The 13,312-nt window shown below is 46.4% G+C and overlaps 1 protein-coding gene across 1 annotated transcript in view; it reads left to right on the top strand.

Annotated features, from left to right (window-relative positions):
• The window catches only part of GMPS (guanine monophosphate synthase), a 32,436-nt gene that overhangs the window by 7,177 nt on the left and 11,947 nt on the right, over positions 1-13,312 (top strand). Inside the window, exons 2-7 of the mRNA XM_069975300.1 lie at positions 4,131-4,312; positions 4,835-4,949; positions 6,270-6,367; positions 7,065-7,168; positions 7,722-7,915; positions 8,023-8,188. Coding sequence (XP_069831401.1) covers positions 4,131-4,312; positions 4,835-4,949; positions 6,270-6,367; positions 7,065-7,168; positions 7,722-7,915; positions 8,023-8,188 — 859 coding nt within the window. The remainder of the gene's footprint in view (positions 1-4,130; positions 4,313-4,834; positions 4,950-6,269; positions 6,368-7,064; positions 7,169-7,721; positions 7,916-8,022; positions 8,189-13,312) is intronic.

Raw genomic sequence — 13,312 nt, 5'->3', positions numbered from 1 at the left:
ATCTGCACTTGGATTAGCCCCATTTAGTGAATTTATGGAATAACTCTTTCATTGAGAGCCTTCTGTGCTAGTTCCTCCATAAACATGAACATTAAGCTTGGCTGAGTGCATGTGTTCTGATAGTGGACAGGGGTAAGCCACTGCTAGACTCCACTGGCAGAGACTTAGGGCCCTATTCCACCGGACGATTATCGTTCAGATTATCATTAACGCTAAACGATCTCAAACGACCGCTTTGCGAGCTTCTTAAGATTGTTTGCGCATTTCAAAAAAGTGATGGTCGTTAAATCGGGTCGTTCTTGCGGTCGTTTTAAGCTCGTTGATCGTTCGCTTTACAGTGATTCAACTGAACGAGAAGCATCAGATTATCGTTCAAGTCGGTGGGGCGAGTAAATTTTTTTTTTTTTTTTTTGTCCAGTCTACCTCCTATGGGTGTATTTATTATTACGCACTTGTACGCAATTCAAGCAGAATCTCTTGTCTCCATATTGGGTTTGGTCTTGTATGCCATTGCAAAACTACACCTGAACTGGAGATGAAAGGTGCGTGGCCCACTAAAATAGCAGCAGTTGCATAGTATTTCAATAAATACCTTCTCACCAATGATTCTTCTCCACGAATGATTTAATTGTAATTTCGTTCGCGCCAAGGCCCACAATGTTTGGCTATCAGAAGACAGGGACTTTTCAACGGAAGTGAAGGCAGCAACCTGCGCCATGTGTCAGTAAGCGGTTTACGGGTTTCATACAGCATTATTTAATTGTAATTTCGTTCGCGCCAAGATTTTGCGTTTGGAAGACAGGGACTTTTAAACTGCTTTCACCAGCAGGAAATGAAGGCAGCTGCAGCCAGTGCCACGTGGAAGCAAGCGGTGTGCAGGTTTGAGCACAGTAGTCACCTATACGAGGTTTTTGTGGGGCTTGCCCGAATGTAGTCGCCCATAGGTGTTTGCGAGGCGGAGCGTGTTTGTAAGATAACTTATATTACACATTTATATTATATATTTTTGGGTATGATGTTCTTCAATCAAAAAAATTATTAATAGAAAATGTAGAAACAATGGAAGATGGTCCCTGTCAATCAATGTGTTTAGCCAATTAGAATTTGCACTGAGCGCACCCACTAACGACCAATTAACGATTTTTTATTCCACGGCAAAATTTGCAAACGAGGTACGAACGAGCAACGATACAAATAGGTCCAGGTCTCTTCAAACGATCTCGTTCGGTCGTTAATCGTTAGCTACGTTTCAACCGAACGATTATCGTTTAGATTCAAACGATTTAACGATAATCGTCCGGTGGAATAGGGCCCTTATCTTTATGAGAACAAAAGGGTTGGGCACCTGCAATATGACATGCCCTATCCCTCTTTCCCTCCATCATCACCTGACATGGGTTGACTATTTTGCAAAAAAGTTAAATTAAATAGTTTGAATTTAGGCGATAATCTGATGTAAAGGCGGCAATGATCAAACTACAAACGAAAATTCATTGGTATGTCATTGATCACATCTCTAGAGCTGACTTCAAAATCATTGTTAATTGTTTGCAAGTCTTTCATTGTAAACATTCATTGTACACAGTATATAGATATGAGTGTAATTCCAAACATTCACAGTGTGTGTGTGTGTATGTGTGTGTGTGTGTGTGTGTATGTATATATATATATATATATATAATATATATATACACACAAATATACAAACACATATATGATGGCATTACCGACTTACCTCTATGTCTAAACGCCTATGGTTTAAAAGATAAAAACATCATTTGTTGTTTGCTAGACGATTGCTAAAGCGATTTATCTGTATGTGTAAAAGGACTTTAACCCTTTCCTGCACAAGGACGTAACTGTACTGGCGACCCCACTCTGAACCACCGCGGTCCCAGGTGCCTCATGTAGCCCGGGGCCGCGGCTATTAGCGGGCACGGGCCGATCGCCGTGCCCGCTAATAAGGTAATAAGATGCAGCTGTCAAAGATGACAGCTGCATCCGATTACCGGATGCAGCACTTCCCTGGTGTCTAGTGGCGGAGATCGCTCCTCCCGGACCTTGTCCCGGAGGAGCGATCTCCGTTACTGCTGCCGGCCGGGGACCGCTCCAAGATGGCGCCGTCCGCCGTATAAGTACACAGCAAAGATTTCAATGAGAGATCAAAGTGTATATACTAGAAGTCCCCCAGGGAGGCTTCTAGTATATGTGTATAAAAAAAAAAAAAAAGTATTATTAGAAAAGCCCCCTCCCCTAATAAAAGTTTGAATCACCCCTCTTTTCCCATGTTATGAATATAAATAAATAAACAAACGTGTTTGGTATCGCCGCGTATGTAATCGCGCAAAAAAAAAAACAAAGTGCAAAATTGCGCATTTTTGGTCGCTTCAAATCCAGAAAATTGTAATAAAAAGTGATCAAAAAGTCGTATATGCGCAATCAAGGTACCGATAGAAAGAACACATCGTGGCGTAAAAAAAATGACATCTCACACAACCCCATAGACCAAAGGATAAAAGTGCTATAAGCCTGGGAATGGAGCGATTTTAAGGAACATATATTTGTTAACAATGGTTTGAATTTTTTACAGGCCATCAGATAATATAAAAGTTATACATGTTACATATCGTTGTAATTGTATCGACTTGAGGAACATATATAACATGTCAGTTTTTCCATAGGACAGACGGCGTAAAAACGAAACCCCCCCAAAGAAAAAGAATTGTTTTGTTTTTGTTTTTTTCAACTTCACTGCGCATATAATTTTTTTTCTGGTTTCGCAGCATATTTTATGCAAAAGTTCAGCCTGTCATTGCAAAGTACAATTAGTGACGCAAAAAATAAGGGCTCATGTGGGTCTGTAGGTGTAAAAATGCAACTGCTATGGCCTTTTAAACACAAGGAGGAAAAAATAAAAACGCAAAAAATGAAAATTTAGTCTGGTCCTGAAGGGGTTAAGGGCCCTGTTCCACGCGCCGATGTTAAAGAGGAAGTGAGCTGTGACCTCTCAGGTCAGCCCTCGCTTGCTTCTCCTTCCCTGTTTGCTGGTGGCATTATTACATGCACCGACATCGAGCACAGCTGGGGGAGGGGCTGCCTGGACAGCTGTGGGAGGGGCAGTCCGTCGCTTGCGGGATCCTTTTCTTTCAACATTCTTGTTTGGTGGCTGATTGTTGCCTTTTAACATTACCTTTTTCACCAAGCGATTATGGGGCGTAACGGCTGATAATCGCTTGGTGTCATAGGGCTTTAAGTTTGGAGGTCCCTAGTAAGATGTACTGCTGAAGGCTTCAGCATTTATTGCAGCATTTGTGGAAAACCCCACACACATTCTAGAGGAAAACTGACCCAAGGGCAGATTTGTAATCTGCAGCCTGTCCCTGTATGGTGTGGACCTGCTGCAAAATCTGCAGTTGTTATAAGGGTCTTCGTCACATGTAGTTGAGGTGCAATTCCTGCCACATGGCTGAGAACCGAGTGTCAGAAACTCAATGTAGTTTTACCAAGAATAGCGCAGGAGATACTTCTCAAAACTGCAAGATCTGCACCTCAGTCTCTAAATCTGCGTAGACCCTAATTCTTCTCATGTGTAAATGAATGAATGACTCTTGACTTATTTATAAGTCAGTGAATATGGAAGTCTTGTGATTCATAGGCATTCATAACCATAGCCTAATGCAGCGGATGTGTGTAGATAATCGGGTTAGTAGATGCGTGCAGTCTTCGTGCTGTCACATGGTCCGGGCATGGCGTCTCATCCGCCTTCCTGGTGAGCGCTCTGGACTGCTGTAATCACATTACTCCACACCACAACTTGTAGATATAGACTCATTGATGCCTCATATGTCTGCTGGTCACGTGGCTATCTGCACATTAGTCTCAGAGTTTCGTAATAAAAGTGTCTACTCCCTGTTCTGGACTCTACGTATAGTCCGACCACTGCCAGTCCATTAAAGTAGGAGCTTAGCTGTTCCCATAGATCTCTACTAAACCTTTCCAGACGGTTATGGCCATGGTAAAGTAGATTCTTTGTGATTTTCTGTAGTTTTTTACTTTGTTTGCTGTGATCCTGTCTATATTGAGGAATTGTACATGTTAATTACCACTGATAATGTATTTGATTTCTTTAGCTTGCCAAATCTGGAGCTGATGTAAAGGATGGACAGCATCACTACGAGGGGGCGGTGGTGATACTCGATGCCGGCGCTCAGTATGGGAAAGTCATAGACCGCCGGGTGCGAGAGTTCTTTGTGCAGTCTGAAATCTATCCACTGGAAACTCCAGCATTTGCTATACGAGAACAAGGATTCCGGTAGGAGGCCTCTGATTCTGTGACCTTCTTTAGTGTGGTGTGGCTTTCTTCTCCACTATCTATAACTCAGGGTGGTTTTCTCACAACCTTGAAATATTTCTATGTAAGGGTTTTGCAGGATGTCAGGGTTATGGAGACACAATGCCTTTCACATAGACTGTGTTATGGCTAGAAGCCTTTGGGAAGATTAAAGGAGTATTCTCAGTTAGAAAACATATCCCCTATCCAGGTGTCAGATTGCTGGGGGTTTCCTGTGGATAAGGGTTATGTGTTATAACTGGGAATACCCATTTAAAATAAATCCAAATTCATATTTACATTTTGTTATTGCTTAGATACTAAATCCCTAGTGAAGCTTTCATTCTACATCTGATGATCTTGGTGAGATTGATGTAATAATAATCTGCCCATATACAAGACCTGTAGCTTTTGCTTGGATCATTTTATACTATTTATGACATATGCAATGGATACTTTGAGATGGATTGTTAATGTTTGGATTGTTATTTCTTATTTTTACAGAGCAATCATAATATCAGGAGGACCAAACTCAGTGTATGCAGAAGATGCTCCATGGTTTGACTCTGCTATTTTTACCATTGGCAAGCCAGTGCTTGGCATCTGCTATGGCATGCAGGTGTGTTAGAAACTACTTGTCTCACTGTGGATGGGGTGCTTTTCTTTAAATGAAACTATGGCAAGGGTTACGAATGGTGGTTACATTTTAAATTTTGCCAAGAAAGGAGTATATATTAAGACCCCTTAAAATGTCATGTTAAAATAAACTTTTGACATGCTAAAACCCTCACTTGTAGTAAGTAGAATTAATGTGAGTGCTACTGTGAGAGAGCGTCTGCCAAGGTTAAACCTCTCCTATACCTTGGAGGGAATGTAAATTCAAAATGGCCCTCAAGGCTAGGCACTAATAAACAATTATTAGATTCTATTAGTAGTCATGAGCTAATGGATGTCAGATCTGTGCTTAGATCCTCATGTAAAAATATATATATTGTTTATACCCATATAATAAATGAGCAGATCTAGTGAATAGTCATTTACATGCAGTTACTGAACATGTTTACATTGCCCAATGAGAAAATTTGCTCATTTGTTACTTATGGAATCAATAAAGTTTCAAAAAAAATATTAACATATACAGTGGTACCTTGGTTTAAGAGCGTTTTGCAAGAAGAGCTCACAGTTTTTCAAAATTGTGACTTGGTTTAAGAGCATTGCTTTGGTTTAAGAGCTCCTGGTATTGGGTGGGAGCGTGAGTGGGGGAGGGGCATTGCCTGCATAGCAGGGTCTGCAGCACAGTACTCTGACCCAAGAAGTCTCTCTCAACTTCCAATTTATAGCAGATCCACTTCAGGCTGGGGCTTGCATCAGGGGACAGGACTGTGGGGGTAATCTCTTTATAGCTTTAACCCCTCTCTCCACGGTCAGAGAGTGCTGCTATACTGTGTCCACATCTGCCCTGCTCATTCCTTTATGCTCCCTGCAGTCTCTATCAGTCCTTGTGTTTCCCATCCTCTCCATTCCTGCTATAATGTGCTTGCACTCACACTCAGCTGTACACACTGCTGCTATAATGTGCTTGCACTCACTCAGCTATACACACTGCTGCTATAATGATTATAAAATGATTTTTGGGGTGTGGAACAAATTGTCTACATTTCAATGATTTCTTATGGAAAAATTTGCTTTGGTATAAGAGTGGATTTCGATTACAAGCACGGTCCCGGAACGAATTATGCTCCTAATCCAAGGCACCACTGTATATGTATGTATGTGTATATGTATATATATATATATATATATATATATATGTGTGTGTGTGTGTGTATATATATATATATATATATAATATATATATGTATGTGTGTGTATATATATATATATATATATATATATATATATATATATATATATATAATGTCTTTTTTTATATCTACAGATGATGAACAAAGTGTTTGGTGGAACTGTCCACAAGAAAAACGTACGGGAGGATGGAGTTTTCAGCATTAGTATTGACAATACTTGTTCTCTCTTTAGGTATGAAATATCTCAAGTCTTTGTTAATTTGTAGTAGTGTAATTTTGAAGGGGATAAGAAGAAAAAAAAATGTGTCTGGGGTAGAAACAAAAAAAACATACTTGCCTGCCCTGGTCGCCCTTATGTGTCATGCCTACCCTTTTGGATCTGGATGACAGATCATCCCCATAGTAACTTCCCTGCTCAGCCAATCACTGAGGCATGACACTGCTGTGGGTAGTTCGCAGTGAGGGTATAAACACACACACCATATACGCAGCGTTACGCGGCAAATACGCAACAAATACGCCGCAGATTAGATCTAAATAACTGAACACAGAATCAAATCTGCACCATCAAATCTGCTGCAGATTTGCTGCGTATACGGTGTGTGTGTTTGTACCCTGAAGGCGTGTTATAGGGAGGTGAGGAACAGGAACATTGGTTTGGGGGATTGGGGAAGGTTAGTGTATATATTTTATTTCCTGCCCCCCACCTCTAGCCTCACACACACATTCTTCCACTTGCCGATCTCAATTAATATTTATTGAGCTGCCATTCCTAGTGTGTTAATATTTCTAATCCCCCTGAAAATAGAGCTTATACTTGGTTTCAGAATGTTGTCCGGGCTCACAGAGTAACAGATGTTAACTTCTTGCTTATTAGGTTTCAGGGAAACTGTCTTTGCTTCTATAATAGTTGTGAACTTTGCTTCCAGGGGGCTGCAGAAGGAGGAGGTTGTATTGCTGACACATGGAGACAGTGTGGACAAGGTAGCAGATGGATTTAAGGTTGTTGCACAATCTGGAAACATAGTAGCAGGTATGTATCTTAGGTTCTACATGTGGTCATTGGTAGCCTTCAACTGCCCCCTGCCCCCCCACCCCCAGTAGTACATGCTTGTCTATTTATAGTGACCCCTCTCACATTTTCCTATTCCTCTTGACTGTATATAGTATACTAATAGCCAGATCATGAAATTTTTTTTTTTAGTTATAAATGCAAAGGAACATATCATATCATCATATCATATAAATCTTAACAAGGTCAAATAAAGGAAGTTGTATGTAACTAATACTAAAAAAGGGGGCATAGCAGTATACAAGCTAAGAATATTACTTTCAGTATACTATCATGAATGCATTGACCAAAATCATCATGGAGTACAGGTGGAGATTGAAGCCCATGTAACAGGCTCTAGAGGAATAATTTTTCCTTTAGGGAAAAAATTTTTTTTTTTACAGATACCCAAACACAGTGTAGTTTTACCACACAGTCACCATGAGGCACAAAGTATCACTTGTACAGGCATCTTTAACTATTTAGTATTATTAGGTATATGTGATTTACATGCATTTATTTTTCTTTCCTAAAGGAATAGCGAATGAATCCAAAAAGCTCTATGGGGTCCAGTTCCATCCAGAAGTCGGCCTAACTGAGAATGGCAAAGTCATGTTGAAGAATTTCTTGTATGACGTTGCTGGATGTAGTGGCACTTTCACAGTTCAGAATAGAGAGGTTGAATGTATACGAGAAATTAAGGAGAAAGTTGGTTCCTCAAAGGTCTTGGTGAGTAATGAATGCACGTTTTAATAGATGATATACTGATGACGTAGCTGTAAACGTTAACATGTTCTTACACCGTATTGTAAGGGTTTATGATATTTCCCTTTCAGGTACTGTTGAGTGGGGGAGTGGATTCTACAGTCTGCACAGCTCTGCTGAACAAAGCCTTAAACCAAGATCAAGTTATTGCAGTTCATATAGACAATGGATTTATGCGGAAGAGGGAGAGTCAGTCTGTGGAGGAAGCACTGAAGAAGCTGGGAATCCAAGTTAAAGGTCTGTCTTATATGGGTAAAATTGTTTTTCCTGTGTAATGACCTGTTCACACATGTGATTTATATTGCAGATTTATCACTAGGAATCCACAGGTGAAATATACAGTGTGCAATAAGCAAGTTTTAACCCCTTTATGACAGCTGTATGGCTATGTACTTTGGCGTCCATAAAGAGGTGTATCGAGCAGGTTCAGGGGGGTGAGCCAACATGGCCAACATCAGTAATTTTACTCATGTCTGTTAGTTAAAGGGGTTGGCCATTTTATATTGCTCTGTCTACAGTATTAGTAAGTGTTTTAGCTCCCTGTGTACCTCAAAGAGCTAAAATCAGACTCCCTTCCTCCAGGCTGGGGTGCCTTGCTCAGTGTTGTCTGTCCTAAGATGGCCAACATGGTGGAGCATGTGACCATGCCCCCCCCCCCCCCAGTGTCCACCACTTTGCCTTTATATGCTTATGGAGGACATGGGGGGAGAGGCACAGTCACATGATCCTCCATGCTCAGCCATCTTTTGGACAGGCTCATCACAGAGCAGGGCAGCATAGCCTGCATGAGGGGAGTCTGATATTAGCTCTACACAAGGTACACAGGGAGCTGCTGTCAGTAATGGCTGTGAGTAAACCTACCATAAAGTGGCCAACCCCTTTAATCCGTCGCCACAATCAGTAGTGAATGTTGCATCAAAATGTCTGAGTTAGTTGCAGCACCGGTCAGGTGTCTGATCAGCTGCCCCGCAACATGAATGCTGAGTGCCAATTGGTTACTAAAGCAGCCTAGGGCCTTTACTATTGGTATTGGTACTATAGGTATTGGGAGTTGTGTAAATGTGAGCTATTATATTTTTCTTGTGCCTGTCATTGGGGGACACAGCACCTGTGGGTATAGGCTACTGCCACTAGGAGGCGACACTAGACAGAAGAAGAAGTGACTCCGCCTGGCAGGCTATACCCCTCCTACAGACACCAGGCTAACTCAGTTTTAGTCTAGTGTCCGTAGGAGGTAGACACAGGTGCCATGCACCTCTTTATTATTTTAGTTTTATTTCTTTCTCTTTCTTCTAGGTTATCAGGGGGACTGTCGGCGTGGGCTGCCACACCAGACGTAGCTTCCCTCTGAGGGTGCACGGAAAGTTTATTTCCCTGCGCCGGTCACCTGTCCCCCACCGCCGCTCCCTGCGGCATGATGCCGGTACCCCACCCAGGTGCGAGGTGACCGAAGGGGTGACCCTGCGCGCACCTGAAGCCGCCGGACAGGTGAGTATCTCCTCTGTCCCACCTGCCCCAAGTCTTCTCTTTGGGGTCTCCCCCCCCCCCCCCCCCCCCTTCCCTCTTGGGGGGATTGTCCTGCCTAGCGTTCTTTAGGGACCCTCTTCCCTCCTGGGGTCTCTATCTCTCCTGGGGTGTCGTCCTGCGCAGTGTCCTTAGGGACAATGCTGTCAGAGGTTTAGTCAGGGTGGATTCCCTTCCTCCCCCCGCCTCACAGCACAGGGGTCTCCGGGGGGGTCTCTGACTTACTTCCCCCCCTGGTCGTGGTGTCTCTGCCGGGGGTGGCACTAGGGCACTGGCAGCAGCTGCCGGGGCTAGCTGGGCGACCGCGTCTTCTAGCGCTCCGCGCCGGCGTCCTGCCGCCGCCGGCCTGCTCCATAAATTTAGGCCCCGGCTTCTCCCGGAGCTAGGCCGCATCGGCGCACAGCCGTGACGTCACGGGGGCGGAGCGCCCGCCCGCCTGCCCGCCCAGTTCCTATTGGTGTAGCCCCCACCTTCTCCTCCCTGTGCCCCCTCCCTTCCTCCTCCTCTCCCCTGCAGCCAAGCAGCTTGTGGTCTCCTGCTGCTATCACAGACTGTCAGCCCCACAGCTCCCAAGCAGCAGCAGCAGCTTCAGCTCCACTACAGCAGCTACAACTCCCTATGCAACAGCAGCTCCAGTACAGCAGCTACAACTCCCTGTGCAACAGCAGCTCCAGTACAGCAGCTACAACTCCCTGTGCAACAGCAGCACCAGCGTGCAGCAGCTAGAATCCAGTCCAGCATCCAGCACGGCAGCAGTTCCAGGGTCGGGTAGGTTCACCCAGTGGGTGATATCCCCCTCCCCCACTCCCCAGGCTAACAGCCCTAGCTACTATGTCTGGTCCCCGGGACGACCCCCCTAGGCAGCTCGCTCCCGCGGCTGTGACGACACACTTTGCATGTGTTCGTTGCATTAAGAAGTTTCCTCTGCCTGCTGTGCCTTAACCCTGGTGCCAACTCCCAGGAGGCCCCCCCCCTCCAGGTTCAGATTTAGCCTCTCCTGAGTTGGCTAGGTCCCTGTCCCAGGCGATCGGTGACCTCTCTAGCTGTCTCAGGTCATGATTCATGCCATTGAGCGGTTGCCCTCCCAGGTGCCCCCAGCAGCGGGGTCCTCCAGGGTATCTCCTGACTTCCCTTCCAGAGGACGATCCCATAAGAGACCAAGACTCTGTCTCACGGTCACCCTCTAGGTGTTCCTCAGACCCTTCTCCGACAGATCCACTGCAGGCGGTTCTGCTTCCCAGCGACCCCTCTCCGCCACCTCGGGGGACCCCTCTGACTTTGCTTCAGAGTCTGACAGGGAGGATCAGCTGGCCTCTGCAGTGCAAGCCTTGATCCGTGCAGTGCGGGACACCTTGCATATTGATGAAGAGCCCCCTTCTACATCCAAGAGTGAAGTCTCCTTCAGTCCTTCATAAGCGACAACCCTTGGTTTTTCCTGGTCATAAGGATTTGAGGATCTTCTAGCCAAGGAGTGGAATCACCCTGACCGGCGGATTCCATCCTCTAAGCGTGCCGAGGCTTTGTTTCCCTTCTCCCCTGACTTGGTCTCTACATGGACGGTGCCCCCATCTGTGGACCCTCCGGTTTCACGACTTTCCAAGTCTACTACTCTGCCTCTGGCAGATGGTGCTTCACTCACTGACCCAGTGGACAAGGAAATCGACACTTTTTCGAAGTCGGTCTTTATTGCAGCTGGTTCGGACCGGCGTCCTACCCTTGCTGCATCCTGGGTCAGCAAGGCTTGTTCCTCTTGGGTCAGGCAGTTAGTCCTGACCTCTCCCTGTACACTCCACGCGAGGATCTCCTGTCTCTGGGCTCGCAGATTCTGCATGCGTCCAAATACTTGTGTGACGCTTCTCAGGAAGCCGCTCGTTTTTCTGCTTGCGCCCTGGCAAACTCTCTAGCCATCCGACGCTCGGTCTGGCTAAAATCCTGGTCAGCTGACGCCGCCTCCAAGGAGGCTCTGACTTCTCTTCCCTTTGCAGGAAACAGACTTTTTGGTGAGCAGCTGGATTGAATAGTCTCGGACGCTACCGGGGGGAAGAGCTCCCTGCTCCCTCAGAACCGGTCCCGGCGCCCTCAGTCTCTCAGGTGTTCCAGTCATTTCCGCTCCCTTGAGCCTCCGACACGTTGTCGCCCGGCTAAGGGTATGCCTCCGGCTCCTTCTAGGAAGCCCTCCTTCAAACCCTGCCCATCCTGGCAGCCCTGTTCTCGCCCTCCTAAGGGTCCTGCCCCCAAGTCTTCTTCCTGAAGGTCCTTCCCCACTCAGGTCTCTCCCTCAAGTAGGGGGTCTTCTGCTCTCCTTCAAGGAGATTTGGCTCATATGTCCGATGTGTGGGTTCGGGAGGTAATGTCTTCAGGATACAAATTCGAGTTCGGGTTCTTTCCGCCGCCTCACGTTTTTCCATCAAATCTCCAACGCTCTTCGGCAAAGCTTTCCGAGCTTTTTCAGGCGGTTCAGAATCTCCTAGCTCAAGGAGTTGTGGTCACAGTCCCTCCCTCTGAGCGCTTACAGGGATTCTTTTCCAATCTGTTCACAGTCCCCAAAAAGGACAGTTCGGTCCGTCCTATCCTGAATTTGAAGCGGCTGAACAGGTTTGTTCGCCTTCGGCAGTTCCGCGTGGAATCCTTGTGATTAGTGGTCGCGTCTCTAGAGCAGGACGAATTTCTTGCGTCTATAGACATCCGCGACGCCTATCTGCATGTTCCCATCGCAGCCAGTCATCAACGTTTCCTACGTTTCACCGTCTGTTCTCGACATTTCCAATTCGTTGCCCTGCCCTTTGGGCTAGCCACGGCACTTCAAGTCTTTACCAAGATCCTTGCACCTTGAGGCCTCTGCTTCGGTCAAAGGGGGTGGCTATCTTGCCCTACCTGGACGACCTCTTTGTAAAGGGCCGCTCCAAACAGGACACTCTGTCCAGTCTCCAGATCACACTTGATCTCCTGACCAATTTCGGTTCGGTGATAAATTGCCAACAATTTTCCCTACTTTCCACCCGCTTTATGGAGTTTCTCTGGATGCTATTCAACACAGAGACGGCACGCGTTCTCCTTCCTCCCAACAAGGTTGCCTGTTCCATTCGCCTTTGCACGTGAGTCCTGGGCAAGATGGTCTCCCCTTTCGAGGCGATACCCTTCGCTCAGTTTCATTCGCGCCCTCTGCAGCGAGCGATTCTATTTCAGTGGGCCAGGCCCCCTCTGTCTCTCCACAAGGAGATCCTCCTGTCGCCTGCTGTTCGCAGGGAGCTTTTTTGGTGGTTGACGTCTCCGGTGGTCCTTTCTCCCCCTCAATTGGCTGGTCATCTCTACGGATGCCAGCCTGTCCGGGTGGGGGGGCTGTTTTCGCGAGCCACACGGCTCAGGGCTCTTGGTCACCGATGGAGGCTCGGCTTCACATCAATATCCTGGAGCTCCGGGCCATCTTCCTCGCCCTGTCTTAGTGGACCGATCTCCTGAGGGGTTTCCCGGTCCGTGTTCAGACCGACAACGTCACCGCCGTTGCTTATCTGAACCGTCAAGACGGTACCAGGAGCCGCTCTGTCATGACCGAGGCCGCTCGCATTCTCCGTTGGGCGGAGCGTTTTTGTTCCAGCTCTCTCGGCAGTCCACGTTCCCGGGGTGTACAATTGGGCGGCGGACTATCTCAGCCGCGAAAGACTGGATCACGGCGAATGGGCTCTTCATCCCGGGGTGTTTCTTTAAATCTGCCGGCGGTGGGGATTCCCAGACGTGGATCTCTTCGCCTCCAGGCTGAACCACAAACTCCCCACCTATGTGACTCGAGCCCGGGATCCTCGCGCGTTCTCGGTGGACGCCTTGGTGACCCCATGGGAG

The sequence above is a fragment of the Dendropsophus ebraccatus genome, chromosome 6 (genome assembly GCF_027789765.1).
Source record: "Dendropsophus ebraccatus isolate aDenEbr1 chromosome 6, aDenEbr1.pat, whole genome shotgun sequence".
NCBI lineage: Eukaryota > Metazoa > Chordata > Amphibia > Anura > Hylidae > Dendropsophus > Dendropsophus ebraccatus.
The sequence above is the reverse complement of the archived record's forward strand: the minus strand, read 5'-3'. Positions and strand labels throughout refer to the sequence as shown.